The 25,584-nt window shown below is 44.7% G+C and overlaps 3 protein-coding genes across 7 annotated transcripts; 2 read left to right on the top strand and 1 right to left on the bottom strand.

The window, feature by feature from the left end:
* Positions 1 to 597: 597 nt before the first annotated feature.
* On the top strand, positions 598 to 10,798 carry ccny (cyclin Y). Of its 5 annotated transcripts, XM_052054750.1 has the most exons (13): positions 598 to 893; positions 1,085 to 1,283; positions 4,882 to 4,956; positions 5,268 to 5,288; positions 6,155 to 6,189; positions 6,366 to 6,389; positions 6,686 to 6,786; positions 6,884 to 6,919; positions 7,105 to 7,162; positions 7,317 to 7,436; positions 7,927 to 8,093; positions 8,835 to 8,997; positions 9,167 to 10,798. In XM_052054750.1, the coding sequence occupies exons 2-13, from the start codon at positions 1,130 to 1,132 to the stop codon at positions 9,281 to 9,283; spliced, it is 1,071 nt and encodes a 356-aa protein (XP_051910710.1). In that variant the 5' UTR covers positions 598 to 893; positions 1,085 to 1,129; the 3' UTR covers positions 9,284 to 10,798. The 5 variants fall into 5 exon arrangements, with proteins under 5 accessions (XP_051910710.1, XP_051910709.1, XP_051910711.1 ...); XM_052054749.1 differs by having other exon boundaries at positions 598 to 1,283; XM_052054751.1 differs by lacking the exon at positions 5,268 to 5,288 and having other exon boundaries at positions 599 to 1,283.
* A 667-nt stretch (positions 10,799 to 11,465) lies between these two features.
* Positions 11,466 to 15,174, top strand: LOC127593350 (gap junction delta-4 protein). Its single transcript, XM_052054747.1, has 2 exons — positions 11,466 to 12,005; positions 12,087 to 15,174. Exons 1-2 carry the CDS (start codon positions 11,921 to 11,923, stop codon positions 13,247 to 13,249), a joined length of 1,248 nt encoding a protein of 415 aa, XP_051910707.1. The 5' UTR covers positions 11,466 to 11,920; the 3' UTR covers positions 13,250 to 15,174.
* Positions 15,175 to 16,601: 1,427 nt separating this feature from the next.
* On the bottom strand, positions 16,602 to 19,375 carry fzd8a (frizzled class receptor 8a). Its single transcript, XM_052054736.1, has one exon. It carries the CDS (start codon positions 18,937 to 18,939, stop codon positions 17,188 to 17,190), a length of 1,752 nt encoding a protein of 583 aa, XP_051910696.1. The 5' UTR covers positions 18,940 to 19,375; the 3' UTR covers positions 16,602 to 17,187.
* Between the last annotated feature and the right edge of the window lie 6,209 nt (positions 19,376 to 25,584).

The raw sequence follows: 25,584 nt of genomic DNA, 5'->3' as shown, positions 1-25,584 counted from the left end.
CACAAAATGAATGCCTGTCATTCACCCATCCACGCAAGCGCACGTGTCAAATTTATTTGGGAAAAACAAATAGGTTCCAAAATCGTTGGTGACTTTATATCTTGTTTATTACACACGCGCACGCACACACACGAAGAAATATTGAATCGGAGTGTACAATAACCATCCCATGAAATGTACAGTAGATGTGACATTTGGGTTTTATGAATGAGGACAAGCATTTTCAATTGTGATTATTTGATTTCGATATGTCGTGATTTATATCAAGCTACTATTATTGACAATGACCGGAGACAGACTTGCACACGCCGTTTTTTTTTGGTTTCCAAGTCCTCGCTAAGGTTTTTAACTTTGGAAAATAATGAATAACATAAGAAATGTGAGGTCATGTTAGGTAAACAGCCGTTCAAAATTTTGATTGGTGAAATTTTTAACTGGGAAATACACAATTGTTTGGACGCTGGGTTCACCCTGGGAATAAACCACAAAGTCCGCAAACGCAATTTATGCAACGGGGGGGGGGGGGCACTTTGACACATTCAACATGGCGGCGCTGTTAACGTACGATTCGGGCAAAAGGCTGGGTCGAGGTATGTTTGATGTTTATGGGGCAGAAGGGGAATATCCCCGACGCATATGAGAGCAACATGGTAGCGGAGGAAGCCACTGCTGATGTGCACACACTATCGGTTACAATGTAGCACCGATGTCGAAACAAATATTTGCCGAACGACCAAAAGTGCCATGCGTTGCTTCTCGTTTGGTCGTAAGAGCGTAATAAAACGATTTGGTGAAAAAGGAGGGGACCCTCAGTCTGGACTAACAAAACGAAGGGAGTCGTCAGAAGAGCTAAGTGTGTTACATGGAGGCACATAATCAACCCTCGCCTGAAGGTTTGGAAGGAGCTCGGGGTTGCTCGGCTCCCCTTTTATCTTAATTTTGCATTATAGCAACCTTTAAATGGCTCGCAGTCATCAGCTAAGCGAATTCTAGGCCGGGGAAAGGGCGTGTAACGCGAGCGGATAACGGGGCCAGTTTGTAGTTTGTCTCCTCGGATTACCGCCCATCTCTTTCCCATACCAAGAAACTAAAAGTTGCGTCCAACGACTCGTATTAATCTAATCTCGCCATGGGGAATACACCTTCCTGCTGCGTGGCGTCGAGCCCCAAACACCGGCGGAACAACCACTCCAGACTGGAGCCCTATCGGCCAGAGCCGGAGCTTAGCCGGGAGGATACGGGCTGCAACCTCCAGCACATCAGCGACAGAGAAAATTTGGACGGTAAGATGCTGCTAATATGCATTCAATGGTACTTGTGGGTTTTTTTTCGATTGCAACTCTTACTTGCAATATTTGTGCATAGGACCCACCCACTCGTTGCAGCAGCAACTCCTATAGATTTGTAATCATTTCGTTTAGTGAGCTATTGTTTGACAGTCTCTACAACTGGCAGCAACATAAAGGAAATGGTCAGGTTTGCTTTGAGAATGTTCATAGTCCATATTTCATTTTAACATTTGCATTAAGTTTTAAAACTGACACAAAAACAGAGTTGAAACATTAATTGCACATTTAAACACCAAAGTGCTTAAAGCTAAGATATAATAATAGGAAGCATCACAGACGGGCATAAGGAAACCAGTTCGTGTAATCATAAACTTTCATATTGCTACAACTGCTACATGAACACACGAATTAGCAACATATACAACCAGCGGAACAACAGCTACTGTGACCGAAGTCAACAGTACATACCATTTTAAGCAAATCGGTTGAACTAATTTTGCTATGATTGGCAAGGTTCACGCTGCAGGGCGTGATGCTCAATTTGATTTTTTATTTATTTGTTGTTAAATCCGATCTTTTATGTATTCGTTCACATGAATAAAACAAACGTGACTTTTAATGTGAATGCATATACAGTACAGGCATATATATATATATATGTGTCACATCACGGGCGCGCACCCGTGACGTGACACGCGAGAGGCGTGCACCCCTCACCTCCAATGATGTCACGTGGTGCTGTGTTTACCAAAGTAAGTTTGAGAGCAACACTTAAGACTACAGTATTCAATATTCCATATGGGTAAGAATTGTGTGTGTGTGTGTGTGTGTGTGTGTGTGTGTTATTACAAGCATGTGATGGGAAAAACAAAGTCATTCATGAAAACTGCTGACACTGGTGATGCTAGCAACATGCCCGCTCATCCCAAGTATGTATTAGTAGTTGTCCCCACTATAAATCAGCAGCAGGCCTACTGGAAACCTGATTTGCCCAAGCAGTCGTCCTCTGTCTCTATGTTCCCCTGGTTCCTCATTAAAACTCCAGGCTTCGAAACCACCTTCCTCCCCTTCGTCCGTTGATTATTCTGTTTACTCCACAAAAGCAATATCAATCACAGTACCATGTTTTGACATTAATTGGTTCATACAATGTATTTGTGCTTTAATATTCTTTGTTCCATTTTCAGTAATCCCAAGTAGAGGGAATCACTCGTATAGGCTCCAGCTCACACCGACCCTTATATAAGCGGGATAGAGGAAAGATTAGCCTTCAATACCAAAATGAAAATTATAATAGAGTTGTACACGATGAAACGGAATCATGTCTCACTGACTGGATGTTAGTCAAGGCTGACATCTGTAACTGAGCAGTGGCTCCAGGCACCAACATTCCTCTCTGTCGTTATGGTGCAGAAGTTAATTTGTGGGGCACACACATGAATATATTGACGAGTATTGCTGGAAGGCTAATTGAAATCTGGGCATGGATTATTTATGCCTGGTTGATGAGCCTGGGGACTCTCCAAAGTATGACTTCCAGACAGGTTGACCTACATGTCCGATATACGTGGGAGAATTGGAAAACATTTTCCATTAATAAATATGCACTCATTTAGGGTTACTTAAATATGTTACCGTTAATGAACACTGTACATGTGTTTTTTTTTAAATGTGATCACGAAACCTTTTCACTTTTGGAGTGGTTTATAGTTATCGGTTTCTTAGAAACGTCGCGTCCATGCTTCACGGTGTTGAACCAAGTGTCAATAACTGGCAGGCCGACATGTGTGTTAAGCTGCCACAGCAATTGTGGGAAAATATCTGATGCCAAAGGTCACATGCTGTTGTTGTGAGTTGTTTTTTTAATAAAAATATATCCCTCCATTGCCGTCACTGGATTACTTGCTTGGTTTTCTTTTTTTTTTTTGGCCTGTTTATAATACGTCTGTTTGTGAAGTACACCAAACTGTCTAACCTCGTTACATTTTAACAAAATTACTGAACCGGCCTTCTTACATGATGCCATTCACCCTCCACTGGAAATCCCGACTTTTGTTCCGAATCAGAAAGCTGCCGGTGTTTTGTTGTTTCAACAATGCCATTATGCCTGACAGTGTCACAATTCTATCAGGCCCACCGGCAATTAGGATACTGAATCAGTGGGCGAGGCAGATTTAAAGACTGCAAAAGCCTTTGAATGTCCTGCCTCCACCATCTGAGTCGTCTCAAGCCAGCGTTGCCTAGTTACAGCAAGAAGATGAGGGGATGAGCGGGGAGCGAAAGAAGGCGGGCGGGTTTGTGACTCTGTTGGGTGCAGTGCAAATGACTACCCTCGACTTGACATGGAGTCTTCAACCCCTACACAATCTTTGCACTGAGCCTTCTGTCATCCCCCCCACACCCTTATGTAATGCAATCAACACGTATGCATTCATTTGCAGGAAGCATTTTATGCATTAGCACTGAGAGAAAAAGGACTTAAGGTCATCTTACTGTTAATTCCAAAATGATTCCCATCCGATCTGTATCCAAACTACTTTCTGATACTCCCATTTATGCACCATTTTAAGATGCCTAGTTAGACCTTGCATGCGGGTGGTTCTCAGATAGTGCGGCCCAGCAGTGTGACGTGAGAGCCCAAAATGTTGAGGTTGGTGAAAACTATTGGGAGTAGAACCACGCCAAAGGTCACTGACACCAGTGTCTGCGAATAGTCTATTTCCTGTCTGAAATAATGCACCCATTGATTTGTAATTTCAGCACAACGTTTCAGTTCTTCTTGACTGACTTGATCTATTCACCCCCTCCACCCCCTGCCTTCACCCCAACAGTTGTGAGCATCATTTAACCCTCTATTATTGCTTTCTGCCTCTTCCCCCGGACAACATATTTCGTACACGCACCGCCTCCTACATGAGTGTGGTTCTTTGTGTGCGTAAGCGTGCATTTGTATCCTTTGAGGCTCTTCAAGTGGCTCTTTAACACAAAAAGATGGCTGTTCAAAAGGGTTTGGCACAATAGCGATTGCTTGGATTCAAAACCTGATGCGTACCCAAAGAGGCCGTGTGATCTTGGGTGCAGTGTATGTCACGGTTATCGTTAGCATTATGCTAAGTTCAGACTGACCTCCAAGGATGTCTGACCTTTCCTGTTTCACTGACCTCATCCGCGAAACCAGGAAGCTGTTGACAATGTGTTGGTTGCGCACTGTTTGACTGTTGCTGGGTGTTTTCCTCAACCTCTGTGGATTTGGTGAAGTTCATACTTTCATTGTTTCTCGCTCTTTTCTATATTGAGCTGGCAGCAGATATTAATTGTTCATGCTTGATTTGAACTGAAACACATTTACAAGAACAAGTTAGTGAACCCTTTATAGCTACCTGGATTTCTTACCAGACACAAAATGTGATGTCACAATGCACACATTGGAATCTTAAAGTAATACCACAATACCTTGCAGTAAAAGTTCACCGCCCACAGTGTACTGCTCTTACCATGCTAGAATTCTGTTGTGTGGTGATGACTGGGCAATTTTCATGTAAAGCGTGCTTTGAAATAGAGGCCAGACTGACGTTTTGTCTTCTATTTTCAGATCTGCCGATGGAGTATAATCCCTCCGACCATCCTCGAGCCAGCACCATCTTCCTCAGCAAGTCCCAGACCGATGGTGAGTTTCGCTGCATGAGTGGCACACGTTTGTCTTTACTTTGGAACTTAGTTCAATCAACCTTTTGTCTGACAGCTCTAAAATGACCTTTTTTGAAATATTTGGGAAAATAAAAAGGATATATATATATTATTTTTTTACCATTAGAGGGCCGCTCACCCAGAGCACCATTAGCGGTTATTGAAACACTGACTTTTTAAAATCACGGTAAACCGTCAAACATGTCATCCGGCCAATCTTTATTGAAGCTTTCTCACTGACATTTCGTGATTGTTACGATATGGAGACAACCTGGGCTTTTGTTTTTGCAGTTGCTGTGCACAGCAAACGAGGTAAGGGCACGACTGTGTTTGTTTACAAAGGACAGGTAGCGTCGTCGTGTTCACTGTGCTTCACCTGTTGCTGCAAACTGCACTTTTTTTGCTCGTCATGCAACGTGTCGCTGTTTTTTAAAAATTTCTTGATGTGGCTTTGCAGTAAATTTGCGTATCTGTTTTGTAACCGTGTGCATGATATGTTCTCTTGTGAAGAGGGCTGCAGAGATACCACCAAAAAAAAAAAAAAAAAAAAAAAGTTTTGGTCACCAAAGTGATCATTGTTACTTTCTTACTTGATATTATCGCACTTAATCGGAGCTGTTGCCCTTGTGACTCGTTTTAGGATCTGAAAATAGTGCCTTTGAAATACTGTTCCGCTTATTTTGTATCAGAATATCAAAGGTGAGATCATGAGGGAAGAAAAGTAAAGAAGATGCAAATTGGATGATTATATTCAACATATATGAGGCATACTTCAACCTCGAATTAAGTTCATGTATTTACTTAATTGAACGTTTGTTTTCAGTAATTCTATGAGCTCAGTTGCATCTCAGCACTGGGATTCAGATGATGAAGGAAAAACAATGTGTGTGTGCAGCTGTCTTCCTGTAGAAAAAAAACCCCACACGATATATATGTTTGTTTTAATCTCGTTCGAGCAAAAAATAAAATCATTTAACTTTTGTCAAGAGAAAAAGTTCAGCCAAGTTATGTTCTCTTATAAGACAGCGTGCATTGTTTATTGTAGTCTTTGCTACGACATGCTGTACCAGCATTTGTTTGAGATTCAAGAAACTCTGGATCAATCCTGACACCTGTCGGCTAGTCTGTGGTACTGCATTGAGGCGATCGCTCAACTGCTTCTGTATCTTTCCTTTCAGTTCGAGAAAAGAGGAAGAGCCTTTACATCAATCATGTGAGTATAGTGACAAAACTCAAGGGAGCATTTTTTTTCCTGAATTGCTCCCGCAAACGAGATACGACTTTTGCTATGAAATAATTTTAAACTCGCAGGTAAATGTTGTTCTGGGTTGTGATGTATCGAGTGTGCAAATAGTACGGTGATCGCTGTCTCTTATTTGTTTTTGCAAGTTCACACACATTTCGGAGAGCAAGGTAAAATAAAATTAAAAAAAATCCCAAATAATGTCCAACATCCATTGTGCTGTTACGTCTCCATTTTTCGGATGACACATCTTCAGTGTGATGCATGATGCGCTCATGTAAACCGACAACAATTTGGTGTCATTACAAAGCTGTACGAGCTGGCTGTCCCATCGACAATCCCATCACTTCTCAACTGTATTTTAAAAACCTCCATCGTTGTTATCGCACTTTTTGACTGGTCCAAAAAGACAAAGATGGAGTGTCGTAGACATACATGCTTTTTTACTTTTGTGTCCCCACTCCAGCATCATTCAGGCCCAGTGAGAAGGAAGTACAGCTCATGCTCTACCATATTCCTTGACGACAGCACTGTCAGTCAACCCAACCTCAAATACACCATTAAATGGTAACTCTTATTTTCTTCCCGTACTTTTTTTCCCCAAACCGCATGATATGTGCAGTAGACAGTAAGTTAATGATCTTTTGTTTTTGTGTTTTACCAGTGTTGCCCTTGCGATATTCTATCACATAAGAAACAGGTAAGAACAAGAATCTCTTCCCTTTTCTTTGGTCGGTGCGCAGTTTTGAATCAATTGATATTTTTTTGGGCTTTCCGCAATAAGGAATCCAGTGAAACGGTCCGCTCATGCATTATTGAAGTGGTAGTCATGTCCTGGGCAAATGTGCAATGCGCTTTGATGTGTCTTGCCGTCTGTTATTCCAGAGAGGTCGACGGAAGAATGTTATTAGACATATTCGATGAGAAGCTGCACCCGTTGTCGGTAAGGGAGTCATTGCATGTACGTGATGCTTATGTTATGCAAAAGCTGTTTTCACAGTCGATTGCGTGCCATTCCGAGTCTTATTATTATTATTTGAATAATTTGTTACCTAACCACTATGTCTGGTGTCCTGTGCATCATATCGTCACCGCAGAAGTCTGAAGTTCCTCCGGACTACGATAAGCACGACCCCGAGCAAAAGCAGATTTATCGCTTCGTAAGGACGCTGTTCAGCGCCGCACAGCTCACGGCCGAATGCGCCATCGTCACATTGGTGAGTGTGCGCACTTTCTATGCGTGTACATTTAGCGCTGGGGACAGTTTTTGGGTGCTGCTTTTGTACCTCATAATGTAGTCTGCTATTGTATCCGTTATTTTAATATAGCGTGGCCCGTTGTTTTTCTTTCTTTTTCGAAGTGTACACGTGAAGGATTCCATTGGTCGGCTGTGGCGCGGTTCATCTGCGAAACACATCAAGATAATGTGACACTTATAATAGGATGTCGTAAAAAATAAGGCACCACGATTGAATTGGACGATACGTTTCAGCAAAACGTATCGTCGTATTGCGCCGGGAAAAAAATGGCACTACCTCAACACACTTCACAAAACTGCTTCTTGCAGCACAAAAATGTTTTAAACTTGAAAGTTAGAGGTGATCTAATTAATAAATGTCTTTTTTTTTTCAAATAATCTGAGCACAAGCTACATCTGGCTCAAAAAACTATGCACTAATCAGTATTAATCATTCTCCTTGTCAAAAGGTGTATTTAGAGAGGCTCCTGACCTATGCTGAGATTGACATTTGCCCCGCCAACTGGAAGCGCATTGTTTTAGGAGCCATCCTTCTGGCGTCCAAAGTTTGGGATGACCAGGCGGTGTGGAATGTCGACTACTGCCAAATTCTCAAGGATATCACTGTGGAGGATATGTGAGTGATATGAAAACATTTCACCTCATTTTTTTCTGGATTTATTTTATTTGGAAAGTGGCTTTACCAGAATTCCCAATTGTGGAGTGAAAATCTAAATTTTGGCTTGGCTTCAAATTTTGCCTTTGCCCTTTTAGCACAAACATGCACAAACGTTCACTGAAGTGAGACATGATGGTGATCAAGGAAAGATCAAGAATGAAAGCGGGGAAAGCACCTCGAGGACCAGCACACCCCGCTGACCTCTATTCCCTTTCCGTCTTTGTTGAAGGCAATCTTGTCTGTATTTATTCTGAGAAGGAACATAACACTGTTGCCACCGCTTGACCTCCAACCCCTGCCGTAGTCATTCTCGTCCCCACCGTTAGTTGTGCGATCCTGCCCTTGGCCTCAGAAACCCCTCAGCCGTGACTGTAAGCCACCTGTTTGGGGAATCCGCCTCGGAGTTGAGCCAGACTAGCGTGTGCGCATCTGTGCGTATCTTTGTGGCATCAGAATAGCCGGACGATTGCCACAGTTCGAAATGTTAGGCAGAATTTGGTTGTCAACAAGGCTAACTTTAGCCTGTGTGTTGCCGTCCGCCTGTAAATGAGCGCGGGCGGCAGACAAAGTCCCTTGAAAAATTGAACTGAAATGCATCTAGCAATACAACTTGGAATGGACGGAATTGAAGCAAGCGGACATGTTTGTTTTGAGTCGATGAGCAGCGTTAACTCACCGGGCCCTCTTTATCCAAACAAGGAACGAGTTGGAGCGGCAGTTTCTGGAGCTGCTGCAATTCAACATCAACGTGCCGTCCAGTGTCTACGCCAAGTATTACTTTGACCTGCGTTCCCTGGCAGAGGCCAACAACCTCAGCTTCCCTCTCGAGGCCCTCAGCAGAGACAAGGCCCAGAAACTTGAGGTTAGCAATGGTCAAATAATTTGGTATGACGTTGGCCCATGGGCCTCGAGTTTGACGCGTTTCTGAGACTGAGTGAGGATACTTTGCATTTTTGAATGTGACAACGTGCGTCGTCTTCACCTCCGCCTCTCATTATTATTATTATTTATTTATTTATTTTTACCTCCAGGCTATATCCAGGTTGTGCGATGACAAATACAAGGACCTGAAGAAGCTAGCAAAGAAGCGGTCAGTGAGCGCAGACAACCTGTCGGTTACGCGGTGGTGTCCGGCCATCATTTCCTAACGATGGCCGCCGGCAGCACCCGGAAAGTGGAACCTGTCAGCTGACTCCGAGGCGGGCAGCTGTCCTGTGGATATGTGGCTCCGTCTCCCCGACGAGACACGCAAACACAATCTGGCACTTTTACCAAGCAAGATTGCACCTCTCCAGTCGTTGTAAATAACAATGAGCGGAACCGAAGTGTGTGAGTGCAACAAAATGAAGAAGTGCAGAAGTGAAGTTGAAACGGGACGCGGAGACCAATGACGTCGGAAGGGAGATCAAGTAGCAGCGTGGCTGCATTCCTTTCATTTTTAAACCACTTCCTCCGTTTCGCCGCTTATTTTTAAGAGCTCCTCGACAGTTTTAAATTCGAGCTCTCCTCCAGTTTCGCCTGTTTTGTTTGTATCGCGTTTCTGCCCATTCCCGTTTCAACCCTGCATTCCATTCTGCATATCAGCACCTGTTCATGGACGTATGTATTTTACACGGGGTTGATTTAGCAAGCGGCCTTCCACCTGGCATTCCTGTTTTGTGAGCCAACAGCGTCAATGAAAATCAGTGTTTGACACTTTTGACAGGACTGGTGACGCTTCTTCTGATCCGACTCGGACATTGACTTCAAGCAATATTCATGCGTCGCCTCATTGGTGCGATCAGGTCGAATGAAGCGTGGTGGGGGGTTGGGGGCACGCTGTCATCCACTTTTAAGTTCCGAGATGTACTTCAAAAGTGACGGCGAACTTTCTTCATCACTGCCATTGTCCGAACCTGCGGTGCCTGTAAGAACCGACTTCCAACTCCTTACCACTGATGAGCAGAACAAATAACTAACAAAGAACTTTTTTATCCCGACGCCATTTTGTATGGTTCCTTCCTGCTCATGACTAAAACAGCACAAGTGAACACTCTGTATTCAGAAGCTACTAAAAACATGTCTCTTCAGGGTAGTTTTGTGTTCTGGAGACGAGCTGAATGAGTAGTATTATTATTCAATGTGATCGTTATCTAACACTGTTCACGCACAGATTGTATACGTTTTGCTAAGTTGTCTTTATATAGTGTACATAGCGGTGCCAGTGTGCAACATCTGCGGTCGTACCGTTAGAATATTTATATCGGATCCGTTTCTACTGTACACGAGGTGGGCCGCAATGGCGACGAATCATTCAAAGAACCTGAGATAAAACTATTTCAATGGGAGCCACCATCAAAAAAACGTTTGTCTTGTTTCTTATTACAGTGTTTTTTATTCACAGAAAGTTGTCGTGGTAATATGTGGTACATAGGGCAATAATAATTATCCGCACACAGTCAATGATTTGATCCGATTTTTTTTTTTTTTTTTTAAGCGTGTCTGGGACGATTGTGTCATATTTTCTTGAAATGAAGAAGCTCATGTTATTTGGACGGCCACACCGGCAAATTGTTATCTGGAAGTTGAAAAACCTTGCCGGGTGCTTCACTGCATTGTATTGTAAATTGAATTTATATATAAAATATATATATATCGTTATAAAAACAACAAGCTGAGATTAATCTGTTTCCATTAACTTTTTTTTTCTTTTCTGAAACACGCTTTCGGCATCAAGATGGGACTGCAGTGCGCAGGCCGTTAACGACTTATAACTTGATTTATTTTTAGAGATGGCATCGTCATCTCCATATTTTTCCTTCACTTAGCTTGCAACTTGTTCGCAATTTCGCACAAATTTGGGCCAAAGATGTAGAATCAAAATTAATTGTATAATTTTACATACAGTATGTGTCAAGGAAATCAAAGTCGTTGCAAGAATAAGAACATGATTTTGGTAACCTTTAGTTGAATTAAAAAAAAAAACTATGAAAGTTGTGCACAATGTTTAGGATCGTTCTGCCACACTTGACAGTCTGGTCCCAAATCTGGTCCTTGTTATTTCTGGCTCTGACCAGCAGGTGCCAGAAGGGAAGACGTGGAACCAAAGTGCCGGAGGCCCAAAGGCGGTTTAGGTTGGCTTTGGAGGAAGAAGGACGACATTGCACAGTGCAAAGTGTTGAAAGGTGTTGTTGTATTTTGGAGATTGTTTATTTCACGATTGTATCGTCCAATCATGATTACTCAGCTGAATCGAATGTTTCAAGTGACCTAGAAGAGAAGAGAGAATTAATTTCTTAATTGATTAATCAATTAATTGATTGATGATTAATTGATTAATCATCAATTAATTTCCATGCTGCGGTAGCAAAGATGTTGCATTTTTATGCTTTTGCTAGTTTGGACGTGCTTGAAATTTAGTTTGAAATTAGAACTCGTAACCCCGGAGGTCGCACTTCTTCCTGTAAGGACGTCCTGCGTCCCCAAAATATCTCTGCAATGCCATGCAGGACAGCGACGTGCCTTTGCAAGCGTGTTAAGAATAGATCCACAATGGGGCTCGCTGCCGTCTTCAGTTGTCTGCCGAGGACTCAGAGCGAGGAAGTTCGGGAGCATTTCCCCTGCTTTCTACTTCCGTTAGTTTTTGGGGGAACTCAAAAGGGATCATGTTGGATTGGAGCTCACAAAACTGTTGGGTATGTCCAACTCGGTGTTAGTGAGGTTCCTGCAGGTCTACGAGAAGACAAAATGCTGAGGTACCGCAAGGAGAGTTAAAGGAGAGGCCCAAAACTTCGGGTGCTGAAAGAATGACTCTGGACGGACGGAACATGGCGGGATCCAGTCTGTCAGAAATCATCTTTATCTCTGTCAATCAAAGTGTCACCTTGATAGGTGAGTGAATGTTGATGATTTTTTTTTTTTTTTTTGCCAGAAGTTCAGCGCACTTCTAATCCTGACATGCTTTTAATTCAGGAAAAGTGTGGCTGGTCCTGATTTTTCTCCGCGGCCTCATCCTGCTCCTGGCCGGTTACCCTCTCTACCAGGACGAAGAGGAGCGCTTTGTATGCAACACGATTCAACCGGGCTGCGCCAATGTGTGCTACGATATATTTTCCCCGATCTCCCTTTTCCGCTTCTGGCTCGTGCAACTCGTCACTTTAAGTCTGCCCTACATCATCTTTACAATCTACGTGACCCATAAGGTGTCAAATGGCCTGGCTGCAGCCCCGAGCTCTTTGGTATCTGGTCAAACTACGCAACTGCACAAAACCCGGCAAGAGCTGTCCGTCAAGACCTCCGGGGGAAAAAAGCGAGAGTCGGTCCGATGCTTCACGGCAGCCTACATTTTTCAATTGATGCTCCGGACTTTGCTGGAGGCAGGATTTGGGGCGGCGCACTACTATCTGTTTGGTTTCTCCATCCCGAGGAGGTTTCTATGCCAACACCCTCCATGCACCACCCAGGTGGACTGTTACATCTCAAGACCCACCGAGAAGACGCTGATGCTCAACTTTATGCTGGGCGTGTCCGCCCTGTCCCTTTTCCTAAACGCCCTGGATTTTATTTGTGTAATCAAGCGCTCCGTGAGGCAAAAGGGTAAAAGCAAGTTGATGGAGTGTGTTTATGAGGACGAGCGCGATTTCCTGGGGACCCCAGATCCCAATTCTTCCATGGGATGTCAAACTGTTGAAACTGAGGCTGGTCCAAGAGGGAGTTTCCGCAAGAGGCAAGGCAGCCGGAGTTCTTGCAAAGGGAGGGCAGTCGGAATAATTCGGGATGCAACCTCAGCCCCTCGCCCTTTGGAACCTTTGGGCTGCGACACCAACAGAAACAATGGATACCCTTTTTCGGAACCTCTTGAGAAGGAAGGTGACGAGCTGGCTCTCTTTTCCTTTGAACCGACGGGGACCCCTAAAGCCATTTGTGTTAGTAAACCTAGCAGGCTCAAACCTCCACCACCCCCCAGGCGGGACCTTGGACGTCACCCGGCGCTGTCACCGAGACTCAAGAGAGATGAGCCCATGACGACAGGAACCGCCGTGGATAGGATTGGTCAGTACACTTTGGCCGAGCCGGCCAATGGTGCGGACCGATCAAACGATGACGGCCAGGAGAAAAGATCCGAGTGGGTGTGACTTTTTTTTTTGTTCTTTATTTGCAGGGTTGTTATGCAAGATGAGACCGAGCAAATAAGATGTGAGAGCAACTTGAGAACCAGCTTTACATAGTGGCAACAACTGTTGGATCGCTGGCCGTTCTACCTCACTGCACCTCACTCGTGGCTAATCAACACACTGCCGACGGATCGCGTTGCCTTCTCTGCGGGGGCTTGTGTTTTATACCCTTTGATGCAAAGCAACAATATCATGAGTCAAGAATACCTCCCCCGGGTCGTGGAAGGGAAGATGTGCGTGCCTTAAGCCTCATTGGGTGGGGCGCTCTTTGTCCTTGAGCTCGTCTAAAAGTACAGCTCACCTGTTTCCACCACTCCCGACCACACTGAGTATAAAAGAGGCCATGACCCGCTTTGCATGCCCTCACCCTCGAGGTCAAAGTTCATGTCAGGACCCTGTGAGCCCATCGTTGGTAGGCTGTTTGACGCTTACAGCGGTAACATATGTATTTGCTTTAGCTACGAGCAAGTGTCAGATATGCCACGGCGCAAATGAGGTGCAAAAAAAAAAAAAAAGGGGGGGGGGGGTCGGTTTAATATCTGAGTAAATTAGGTTACGCGCTTGGTCACAGAATGAGTTACATTTGTAAGTCAACAGATCCACTGCATTATAATCGGATTCCAATTAGAGTAAGCACGGTTGATCAGAAGTTGAAGGACACCACAATCACAAATTAATTATGCGCCCCCTTAAGTTTCAGTTTTCATGGCTTGTCACTCAATTTCAGGGCCTAGCGAGCTTTAGTGGAGCAACATTACTGGACACGGAGCCCAGAAAAAGGACCACGATTGCCTGTTGCCCTCTGGGATGTCTGATACGGTTTCACTTTGATCAAAGCACAGATTTTTCGGGTCAAACCCGGACAGTCTCACGGAATGCTTCAAGTCAGCTCGGCTGAAGTGAGCCGAGAGTTTGGCAGTCTCATTTGCTTTCTGCCGACGTGGGTGGAGGCTCCCATTGTAAATCAGTTGCTTGCACGCGTTTCATTCAGCCTGGAGAGTCGTCTTTGTGTAAGCCGATACCTCCTGATCTTTGTTCTCTTTTGGAAAGTGATGACCAAAGAAAGCTTCGGGCTTCCCCGATCTCATCTATTTTGACAATGCTCGGCCTTTTGACTCACGCGTGACTGGGGTGACCACGGGTTGTTTTCTTCAGATCACCTCAGGTGTGGCTACGCCGCACCTTCTTGTGTCGAGACCACAAGCATCACCATAGGATGTCCCTTTATTTGACAGAATTGGACTTCGGCATTGGTTTTACCATAAGCATGCACGTACCGGGATCATTCAGTAGCATTAGCGCCCTCAGGTGGACAGTTTTTGTAACTACGATTAATAAAATTTGATATCACTAAATGTCAACAAATGGCACTTTGATTCATTTACATCTTCTACTTCGTTGTCTTGACATCTTTGAGGTACTTGAGGCAAGTCAGGAGCTTTCACAAACACAATTAGTGTTTTTACCAAATACCTGTCTGGCGTGGAAAAACAAGATGTTGGCCAAAACTGAAAGTTTTAGTGACACCCCTTGACTGCCCTGCAGTCACTCTTTATTTTTCAAACATCTGGTGTTTCAAACAGTCAACTGGGAATAAATGCCTGAGTTTGGAGGTCAGGAAGTTCCAACATTAATCTAGAAAGGTCAGCCGACTCAGAGGTCGCAGAAATGTGTTTGATTTAGGGTAAGAATACACCCACTGTGGCTTTACGTGCTTTGTGCTCAAATGTAATCTGGACTTTCAAAACGAAATGACGAGATATATTGAGACTGTTTGACATTAAATTGTATTTTCGTTTGCAATGTTGGCCAATGTGGACCCCAGTAAACAGATACATAAGCACAAACACGTGGAATAATGCATGCGATAAGAACATGAAGTGAATTTCCCCTCTCAGATTAAAACACAACACTAAAAAATAACATAAAAATCGCCAAACATTAAATTATATAATTCATAAATAAGACAATATAAAAAACGCAATTATTGGTCGAGCTAATGGATTAAGCAATGTGCTAGAAACATAAAAATAGGACCTTTGACCTGCCACAGTGACCCTACCAAGTTTGGACTGTGTGATGCACCTCAGAGACAGTCGTGGAACTTTTGCTTGCAAACTACTCCTACAAGGCTTGTCAAAGCAGTGCAGGCAGCCCACTTTCTTGATAATCACAGTTGTATGCGCAACCGCAAGACGACGCATGCTTCTGTGGTGGACAGATGATTTATGACAATGAGGCTACTGTTTGCAAATGAATGTCACGTTTCACAGCAGAGTCAAAGCTGTACAAAAGCTCTTTGACCACTAGATGGCACTAGTAGCTGGTGCTTTATTTGCCTGAGCGGTTGGAGGTAAAGGCCCGAATAAACAATGCGCAAGGTGGATGGAAAATGTACTTTGGTGGAAGCCTAGACGTTCCAACTTAAAATGTCTTTCCAGTCCATATTTTGCACACATATACGAACAGCATATGATGTTTCGTTTTGAAGTTGTACGTTGACTGCTCTGCCACATCCCTGAAAAACACATCGTGACGAGCTAATCAAATGCATTTCTAAACCGTTACAGTATAACGTCCTTTAGAGGCTTGAAGACTTAATCAAGACCAAAACAGGACGCATTTGTTGCAAAAAGACCTCAATTAAACACTCCTAAGATGTGAGAACATGTGAACAGACCACCTGTGGCTCTTTCTTTGCAATTTCACAATCATTCATGTCAAGGCCCCTGCACTCGCTGACACAGCTTGAGCCCGATGGAGAGATGTTTCAATTCAGGCCCGCAGAAAAAGAGGAGGGGAAAAAACACACACACACACACAAGATCCAAGGGCACTGGCAGGTTTCAGTCCTGACGATCGCCCAAGAAGCAAAGGATCCAAAATGCTCTTTCAATTGTCGAATGCCCATCAAAGACTCCAAATGGGGACGTTTAGGGGAACCTTGGCACATCAGACGGACACTCCTAACACACACCACCTTTATTCGGCGCTGTTCGAAAAGAAAGATCAAAGTTTGAGCAGATGAAAAGGGTCTTTTCCCTGCATTTAGACTGCATTCAGCCGGTCCCCCTTTTACCGAATTAAGAAAGCAGGCTTCTGCAGGCATGTGAAGAGGACTTTAACAATCATGGAGATGCTCCAACTCAACCCCTGCCTCTAATGACCACTTTCTGACGGTTAAAAGGGTTTCCCCTTTCGCTGGAGACCCTGAAAAGCTGTCGCCCTTAAAAATGATGACCGCAAAACACGCCTGCTCGGCAAGACAGACACACATAGACACATATGGGGGGAAAAAAACAAAAAACAATGGTTTAAATTTATCAAATGTTTTATTGTCAAAATAAATGTCTTTTTTTTTGCTCTCCTGAAAAACACATCTGCACTTTTTACAAATGTACAATAGCTATAAACTTTTCTTTTTATACACAAATGTACACGAGCTTTACATATATAAATACATTTTTGAACTTACAAAATGTATGACCCGCTCAAAAAAAAAAAAAAAAAAACACCCGGGGCACTATTAAGGCTTAATTTAAACCATACTTGACATGATTGACATTTCGACATTATCTGGCACGAGATCGGTAGAAAATTTCTTTTTTTTTTTCATAAAAGACACATTGTACGAAGTTTGTTAAGAACTGGCTACAAGAAGTAATGCCCCCGAAATTGGAGATGAGCCTCTAATTCCTATCAACAGGGAAGAATGGAGGAATTAAACCTGTGTGATTGCCTGGACATTGTCTCAACGTTCTCCCCGCAGTTTGAGGGAGGAAAGAGGGCAGCACCTCAGCAGCAGTTCATTACAATGCAAATTGCTTAAGACAGGGTGTGATGGGTTATCTCCCAAACAATTAGCAGTCCTCCATAAGCCGCTTTTGTTTTCCTTTTATTCAAACCTGCGACAATGGCATCTGCTTGGGGCAAGACACGGAGCTGGCCGTGCCCGACCTCCACGTCAGGCCCGTACTCACGTCGCTGTACATGGAGCCGCTGGTGGCCTTGCTACCCCAACAGCACCTGGTGCAGAAAGTCCTCCAAGAGTCTAAAGTCTTGCCCGACCAGATCCACACTCCGGACGTGATGCCCACCAGAAGGCACATGAAGTACTTTAACATGAAGACGGCGTAGTCCGGCCGGCTGCGGTCCTTCTCGTGTAAACAGTTGGAGCAGTTGTGGGTCACCTCCCAGTTCTGCCTATTGTGCTGCTCGTAGAAATAACATGCCACTATGATGGTGGCCGGAACCGTGTACAGCACCGTGAAGACCCCGATTCTGATCATGAGCCTTTCAAGTTTGTCAGTCTTGGTGCCGCCTTGCTTAATGACATTGCGGATCCTGAACAAGGACACAAATCCAGCCAAAAGGAACATGGTACCAATGAATAAATAAATCACCAGAGGGGCTAGGACAAAACCACGCAGGTTGTCAAGGTTCTGGTTGCCCACGTAGCAGATCCCGGCCACCGAGTCCCCGTCCACAGAACTCAGAGCCAGGACCGCGATTGACTTCATGCTGGGGATGAGCCACGCTGCCAAATGGAAGTACTGGGAATAGCTGGCGATGGCTTCGTTGCCCCACTTCATCCCAGCTGCCAGGAACCAAGTCAGCGACAAGATGACCCACCAGATGGAGCTGGCCATGCCAAAGAAGTAAATGAGGAGGAAGACCACCGTGCACAGTGCGGGTCCCGTGGTCTCGTAATGGATGTGCTCCACGTCCAAGTCTCTGCTGCAGGCCACCTTCTCATGCCCGGCGATGAGCCTGACGATGTAGCCGACGGATACAAACATGTAGCAGGCGGAGAGGAAGATGATGGGCCTCTCCGGGTACTTGAAGCGCTCCATGTCTATGAGGAAGGTGGCGACCGTGGCAGAAGTTGACACAAAGCACAGCACGGACCACAACCCGATCCAGAAGGCCGTGAAAGCCCTCTCGTCGTGCGTAAAATAGGGACTGTGGCAAGGCATGGCACAGTTGGTAATCTGGCCCGTTTTCACGCGGTTGTACAGCGGGTGGCGCTCCGTGTTGACCGGCACCATCGGCTCCAAGCATTTGCAACCCGCCTCGCAGGCGCCCGCGGCCGGCTTGTACTTCCGAGGTGGGCTCGGTCTACCTGGCTTCATTTTGGGTGGGTTGAAGCCCTTCGCGGGATGGTTAGTGGGCTTGGGGAGGACGGGCGACACGGTGGTCGAGTCTGTTCTGTTATAGTCCATGCAAAGCGTGTCGGGGTTGCCCAGCACCGGCAGCAGATCACATTTCATGCGGTCCGGCCATGGAAAGCCGTACTGCCTCATGAGGGGCGCGCAGCCGGCACGGGCTCTCTCGCACACGCTCCTGCATGGCGGCAGCGGCTTTTTGTAGTCCTCCAGACAGATCGGCGTGTACATACTGCAAAGGAAGAACTTGAGATCGGGCGAGCACTGGATCTCCACCAGAGGCCAGAACTGATGGACTTCCAGTCCCGCTTCGTCCTGCGTGTCGTGGTTGAATTGGTTGGGCATGTAGGTGTAATTGTAGCCGATACCTTTACATAGGGGCACGGCTATTTCCTGGCAGGTGATCTCCTTAGCGGTGGTGCCGCTGGATCTGGGCAGGAGGGCGAGAGAGAGGAGCAGGTAAATCCCAAACAGGTCGGGCTCCATCTCTCCAAGCGGTTGCGCGCCTCGGCTCCCTCCCTCTGCCTTGTCTGATCCAAATACCGCCGTAAATCCTCCACCGCCCGCCTTCAGTCCGGTCAGATTTCACGCGGCGAGCCCATCTCGCGTCTCCGTGGAGCTTGCATGGAGTTGCGAGTGGCCGGCACGGTTGTGTTTACTTTGAATGTAGCAGGAGACGACGAGCCTTCAGTGCGGCGAGCAGCAGCAGTCAAGATGGCTGAGAGGAGAATCCACCGTCTTCTTTATTTTAAGCGCTGTCACTACCCTTTCACCAGTCCGTTTAGAAAAGACACGCAAATCCTCTGCTGTCAGAAAAACGTGCGTCTTCGCTTGTCCCGTGCGAACAGAAAAGCATTCGGCGCGTTTGTTACTCCTGTGTTATTGGTTCTCATGTAAATCAGCGGCGAGGCGATCAAGTGGTGCATATATACACAGGAGGCTGGCGGGTCACGCCCCTCTGAGAGCTGCTCCAATCACAACGTGGCGAAGGCGGGGTCAAGGTGAAGTCATGAAAGGTTGTTTTGATTTTACTTTGTTGACATTGGCCACGAATAACATGATGCTCACAATCGTTGCCATTTTGCTTTACAAAGACATCAATGCCCCGTTATTAAACAAATTGTTTCATTGCACAAAATAAATAAGATATCCTTTATTTGTCCCACACTGGGGAAAATAACGTTTCAGAAAAAAAAAATGTACACAGTTCAATCTTAAATATAGCATAATAATCCATATTGACATTTTTTACTCATCTCATTGAAGATTGTTGATTTTAATGTTATGTAATTTTGTATCATTCTGTATTTATGTGAAAGGTCAATTAGTTGGACTTGTATGAAATACATTTTGTGTTAAAACTTGTGTCATCGCCCCCACCACCGTGCGTGAGTGCAAGCCAAAGGCCAGTTTGCTAAATTGGTTCATTTGCGCTTGCTAAGACTACATGACCAGGGTTTTGTCTGTCCTTTAGAACAGTTGTTTTATTTTTCAAATGAGGTGCTGAAGTTTCATTTAACGCTTGCACAGAGCTCCACGGGAGGCGTAATTGCGCGCGACAGAGCAACCTGACACTGAGCAACTCAGGTCTGTGTTAACGCGCTAAGTGCGTGTGGCTGTAGATCTCCTAGTTGCACAAATATCTACTCGGTGTTATTTCTGTCGTCGGCACTTAAACAGTCTGATTTCATCACCTGCTGTTATCTAGCTATCTCTGCTGTGCGAGAGCTCGGTCAGAGTTTTCCTGTCAACAATGAAAAAGTTGACTCTACAATGTTAGGTGATCATAAAACTCATGAGGTCTAGTGCAAAAGTAGGCTAATTTTACTCTACAATATGTTCTTCCACAGTGGCGTCTTTTTTCCCCCTCATTTGGTTCATGTTAAATGGACAAACGCAGTAATTTTATTACTTATTATATTATACACTTGACATTTACTAATAAGAGCAAGTGCTCCTTCTCTCAGCATAATGTTGTCACGCTTTGCATGGTAGAGGACCCAAAAAGCAGGCAGGCAGTAGAAGCAGGGTGGACTGAGCAAAGTGTATTCACAAAACAATGGAAACATTACATGCACAACAAATAAAAACATCACGAAACCAAAGTAACAAACACAAACAAAGAAAAACTCAGTACAATAGTGCAAACGACTCACGGCAGTGACTCAAAACAATGGGACAGCAAGAAGGATCTGACGAGGTGTCGCTTAAATACCCAGCCAGGCTTGATGAGGAAATGAGGCGCAGGTGTACCTGCTACAGGGAAACGCCCTTCACTGCAGCTGGAGCTGGAACACACTCAAGACAGAACATAACATTGTTCAGGTGGCATTATTTCCGTATATCCCAAATGATGGAAGAATCATTGTGCTCACAATCACATTTAATACTTCAACGCACAACATTTCTTAATATCGTGTCACCTTTATTATCTCCACGGGGAATATGAAGTACCATTTTTTTCTTGGTAGTCAGCCAAAAGTTGTTTTTTTTAATATTTAAAAAAAACACTCATTGACTTTGAATGTGAGTCTATTTCTTTCTTGTAACTTACAGTATATATTCATTTTCTTTGTCGGGACTTCTTATGGAATACGCAAAACACAACAAAGAGCAAAACATGGGCCGGCTCTGAGGTTTGCTGACATGTTTCTTGACATCATGCATGAAGATCGTTCAAAGTAGTTTTTTTTTTTCTCAGAAAGCTTTGATTTTTATTTGTCAAAACTATATCTTCTGTGTGTGTGTGCAAAAAAAAAAAAACGCCACTGGGCTCTTCGGTTTTGTGACGGTCCCGACATATGACATTTTGAGATTGCAAATGGCTCACGAGACATCTCGGTGGCCTAGAAGTATTTCATGTACAAATATCTCCTCCTCCGTTGTCTTGGTTTGTGCTGGGCAATGGCATATTCCAACTTCTGTATACATCCAGATGTTTTTGGAGACGTACGAATGGAATTTCGCCAAGGACGCGCGTTATACCCGATGTAATGTTAAGTTTCCCGCAGGGCCAAGTTCTGGTCGAGCACAACAGGCATCTTCCAATATCCACATCCGAGCATAGTGCCACATTGTGTGCGCGGAGTCCAAATTGCTGATATTAGGTTTGGTTTGCAGCCTGATCTTTATGATGTGAGGTAGCTATTTTTACAGCCTCGACCGGCCGAATGAAAGCAATAGCCCCGAGTTCAGCTTACATGGACAGCACAGCTTGATTAAATGAGCCGAGAGCGCCGTTATTGGCTGCCAGACAAGAGTTCAGCAGGCTCTATGGACGAGTGCTTGTTTGTGCATGCAATGAATGCTGTGAAATCTCTCATGATGGGTTGAATGAGAGAGAGAAAAAAAAAAGTCAGAGCAGAGCAGCGCAATGACGATATGCTATCTGCTTATCTTGCGCCGGCCTCATGCTGTTAGAGAATATGAGCGCACACCAAAGCTTTGAGAAGGATGTGTGACCAATGAATAAAATCCTCAATGAACATCAGGAAGTCAAGTTAATGTGTTCCATTTAAACGCCAATTCTGCCCGGCATAATCAAGTGTTCCGAGAGGAAGCCCATCAAGTGTGACCGCTTCTCAGTTCCAAGACGATATGAGATGGCGAGACGGAGATATGCTAATGCAACTTTATCTTGTAAAGGGGAAAAGCTTGGAGGAGATTTAGCCAATCTGCCGGACACAATTCCGAAAGCCTCGGTGGCATTTAGAGGGCTCACACTAACCCGGGGCTCCTTGTTAAGACTTCATTAGCCATGTTTGCTCAGGCCTCTTTTCTGCAAAGAGGTGGAGGAAGGCTCCCGAAGCTCCAGCCTATAGACACTCCATATGGGGCTTGTTTGCTCATGGCTGGCCCCGGTTAATCACTTTCAGGTGGAGCTGAAGTAGACGGAGCACGGCCAAGGAGATCCGGGGGAGAGCTTGGGCCACCAATCCCCACCCCACCCCACCCAATCGAGGTGCTGCTGAGGTGACAGAGCGCGGAGCGTGTACCCTGTGAATTAGCTCACCTCGGGGCCCATTACCTTAACAAACACAGCCGGCCCCTCCAATCAGCCTACTGCTGGGAGGACAGGCGGCCCCCGTAAATCCTTCTTTACAGCTGCGGTCGCGCCATTGTGTGCGTTTTCGGGAGGAAATCCATTGAGTGAGAGAAACAAGAAGTTAACAAGGCCTGGAAAACGGAACGATATCCCCACCAAGTGTCCAGCAACATTTCTACGATGGTAACTCCGAAAGTGACGGGGACGTGATTTATATCTTATTATGCGCCACTTTAAAAGCTAATCACAACATAGTAGTTGGGAAAATGAAAATTCCCGTTTGCCACCAGCCACTTTAGTGGTTGTATTTCATGCCTCATCTACGAAAACAAATACAAGAACAGTATCCAAATCTGTAAAATGAATACTGCACTGCCACAGTAGAGTTAGATTTATTTCTCTAATACAAGAATCTATAAAAAGTCCTCATAAAAATTGTAATAGTCAGGTTAGATTGCCAGAGAAATACCAGTGCAACATATTTGTGATTACGGCAGTATGTTGTCCCGGAAAATATATATTTTTTAAAAAGTTCAAAGTGTAATGTGAGAAACAATGTGAGGTCGATTCTTCCTGAAATCTTGAGACAAGTGATGTACTTTTCAGTCACTTGAAAATTAATTAAAACACAACATTGTCTACAAGGAGAAGAATTGGCCCGCTCTGCCTCAGCCAAAGAACTGACTGGTTTTGGCTGCTGTCCCTTAGCCAAGCAAGCGTATGCGTTCCCGTGTGTGCGTGTGTGTGCGCGCGTGTACGTGTCTGTTTGTGAGTGTTATTGTGCAATTGTTTGGCATTTTCTGCCATCGGATGCCACAAGAATCTGGCCAGCTCGCGGGAGTCTGCTTTTGGCTGCCTTGACGCCTGCTGCTTGACACTCCTGACAGATTTATCTCCCCTCTTGTTAAACAGCGTGCAACTTGTTCTCTCCGCTCAGGAAGATTTGCGGGGGATTCCGTTTGCTTAGAAACACAGAAAACACACGCACGTTGTTATAACATTGTTTAACCCACTGAGAAATTCCAGTTAGATTTGACCTCTCCGTCAATTGACTCGGGTTAGTTTCAATGTTTGAACGCAGTGGATCGTTTTAAAATGAGTCTTTACTTGAGCTCTGTTTTGATATTTTAAATCAAACTTTATTTATATAGCACTTTTTTATCCCTAGAAATGCAACTCAAAAGTGCTGTAGAAAGCATTTTAAACACGAAAAAGAAAATACATAGATGTAGATATAGATTGTCTGCAGATATATTCAGATTCTTGGTTGTTCATATTTTTGGTCCTGCCAATTGATTGCTTGGCCACTTGTTGCTTAAATCGGAAGCGCCCTCAAGCCAATGCGGGGGTCGGGATGTCATATTGATGTTGAATTAAGATCAGCTGCCCATTGGGTTGCAGACGAGCAGGAGGATTTGAAATGTCAAGAAGCCGGTCTAGAACATCTGATCTCACTTCCTAGTTCCTGCCGGTACATGTGCAGCAACATTCTTGACCACCGAGAAAGTCTTTCGAGACTTGCTGCTGTGGCGTGTCAAGGGAAAACGGCGACAATATAATATAGAAATGATGAAATCACGGAAAAATTAAAAGTAGAATCCCTCTGCGGGGGTTTCCTGCCTAGCTTATTAAATATATGCAGTTGATTTGATTGAAATGCCAAAACCATCCAAAAAGCGCATTTCATTGCTAGAGGGAATGACATTTTGGAGCTGTGACTCATTCTGGCTGCTTAAACGCTTAATTTGTCCCAAATTTATCTGCAGTTCACTGGAGATAGTCAAATTAGCCAACTTTGAATTAATTACACGTCTTATTTTGGTTCAATATCTGGGCCAGCACCCAGTAAATGACTCCGGTGTCTCCAAGCGGGCATACTTTTCATTTTCGTCTTCCTCCCTCATCCCCTGTTTTGCTCCCTCTCTCAGACCGCCTGTGTCGTCTGCGTGCGGCGCACGGAGAAACAGATGGCACGGGCGAGGATGGCCGCCAGACGGAAGGCGGGAAAGTGAGAGAGGCAGAAAATGGCAAGGTAGGGAAACGGGAAACCACAAGCAGAGGGTTGGGATGAACACAGCAGATGTGGAACACAAATGGCCTTGTGGAGTTTGCAACTCGGGCTTGGCGCGGCTCGTTTAAACTCCAGAATTGTTCTTGTTATGCACATCAGAGGCTAAGCAATGCCCCTGATGAGCTACCCTGGGCATCTTATAGTGCTCATTAGCAGGCTGATTAAAACATGATTATGTATGTAAACAATGTTGTTATTTCCCACTTTGCCACAACCTTCACACCGAGTTCACATCAACTATATTTGAATCTCTCGCTGACAGTGTACAAGCAAGAGATAAATCCCCAAGGCCAAATAGTGGGACATGGGTGACCTTATCCCGACCGCAATCTCTGCCTCCATTCGCCCCGCCCATCTCCCCTCTCCCCATCTCTTCACAAACAGAAACGCTTCAGAATCCTGTCAAGCTCTATCTGACCCTTTTCAAATAAACACTGACAGCGGCGTCATTTCTCTATCAATAATTAATCAGAATTTATAACGATTACAGCCGTACCCCACTTTCTCCCTTTCATAATTTTGCTGCTGTAAATTGGGGATTTCTCCATGGTGAGAAAAATAAATCTTAATCTGATTTTATCATAAATGACGTTCACAAACTGTATCACGATCATTTTACCGTCTCTTGCAAACAAGGCCCTCCTTTTTTATCAGCATCAGCGGATTCCATCTAATCGTGGCTTGTGGTGTTTATTTTTCCAATTGCCAGACTGTCCATATGAGCAAGGTGGGTATTAGTCCAAATACTTGTCAATGGATGGAACTTGTCGTCTTGCTGTTCATGGATTGGTCAACGGGGGATTGAGACTTGAGAGATGAAAGCGCTGTCCTCGCACTATTCTCCATCTGAGAACATGACAGGGTCCACCAGTCCATCAAAAAACAATAATTGGATCAATCAAGGTCATCATCTCCCTCAAATAAGGTCAGCAGGCTTGACTGAGCTCCCAATTGCATCAGGCAAGCAAAGCTCAGCGTTCCAAACGCTTCGGCTCTCCGGTCACTGATGTTATCT

The sequence above is a fragment of the Hippocampus zosterae genome, chromosome 20 (genome assembly GCF_025434085.1).
Source record: "Hippocampus zosterae strain Florida chromosome 20, ASM2543408v3, whole genome shotgun sequence".
NCBI lineage: Eukaryota > Metazoa > Chordata > Actinopteri > Syngnathiformes > Syngnathidae > Hippocampus > Hippocampus zosterae.
The sequence above is the reverse complement of the archived record's forward strand: the minus strand, read 5'-3'. Positions and strand labels throughout refer to the sequence as shown.

Excerpts from the sequence above, each read along its gene's own strand:
- ccny (XM_052054750.1), top strand. The coding sequence starts at position 1,130 with ATGGGGAATACACCTTCCTGCTGCGTGGCGTCGAGCCCCAAACACCGG. Across the intron at positions 4,957-5,267 it reads CAGCAAGTCCCAGACCGATG|TTGCTGTGCACAGCAAACGA; the intron begins GTGAGTTTCGCT and ends TTGTTTTTGCAG. Across the intron at positions 8,998-9,166 it reads ACAAGGCCCAGAAACTTGAG|GCTATATCCAGGTTGTGCGA; the intron begins GTTAGCAATGGT and ends TTTTACCTCCAG.
- LOC127593350 (XM_052054747.1), top strand. The coding sequence starts at position 11,921 with ATGACTCTGGACGGACGGAACATGGCGGGATCCAGTCTGTCAGAAATC. Across the intron at positions 12,006-12,086 it reads TCAAAGTGTCACCTTGATAG|GAAAAGTGTGGCTGGTCCTG; the intron begins GTGAGTGAATGT and ends CTTTTAATTCAG.
- fzd8a (XM_052054736.1), bottom strand. The coding sequence starts at position 18,939 with ATGGAGCCCGACCTGTTTGGGATTTACCTGCTCCTCTCTCTCGCCCTC.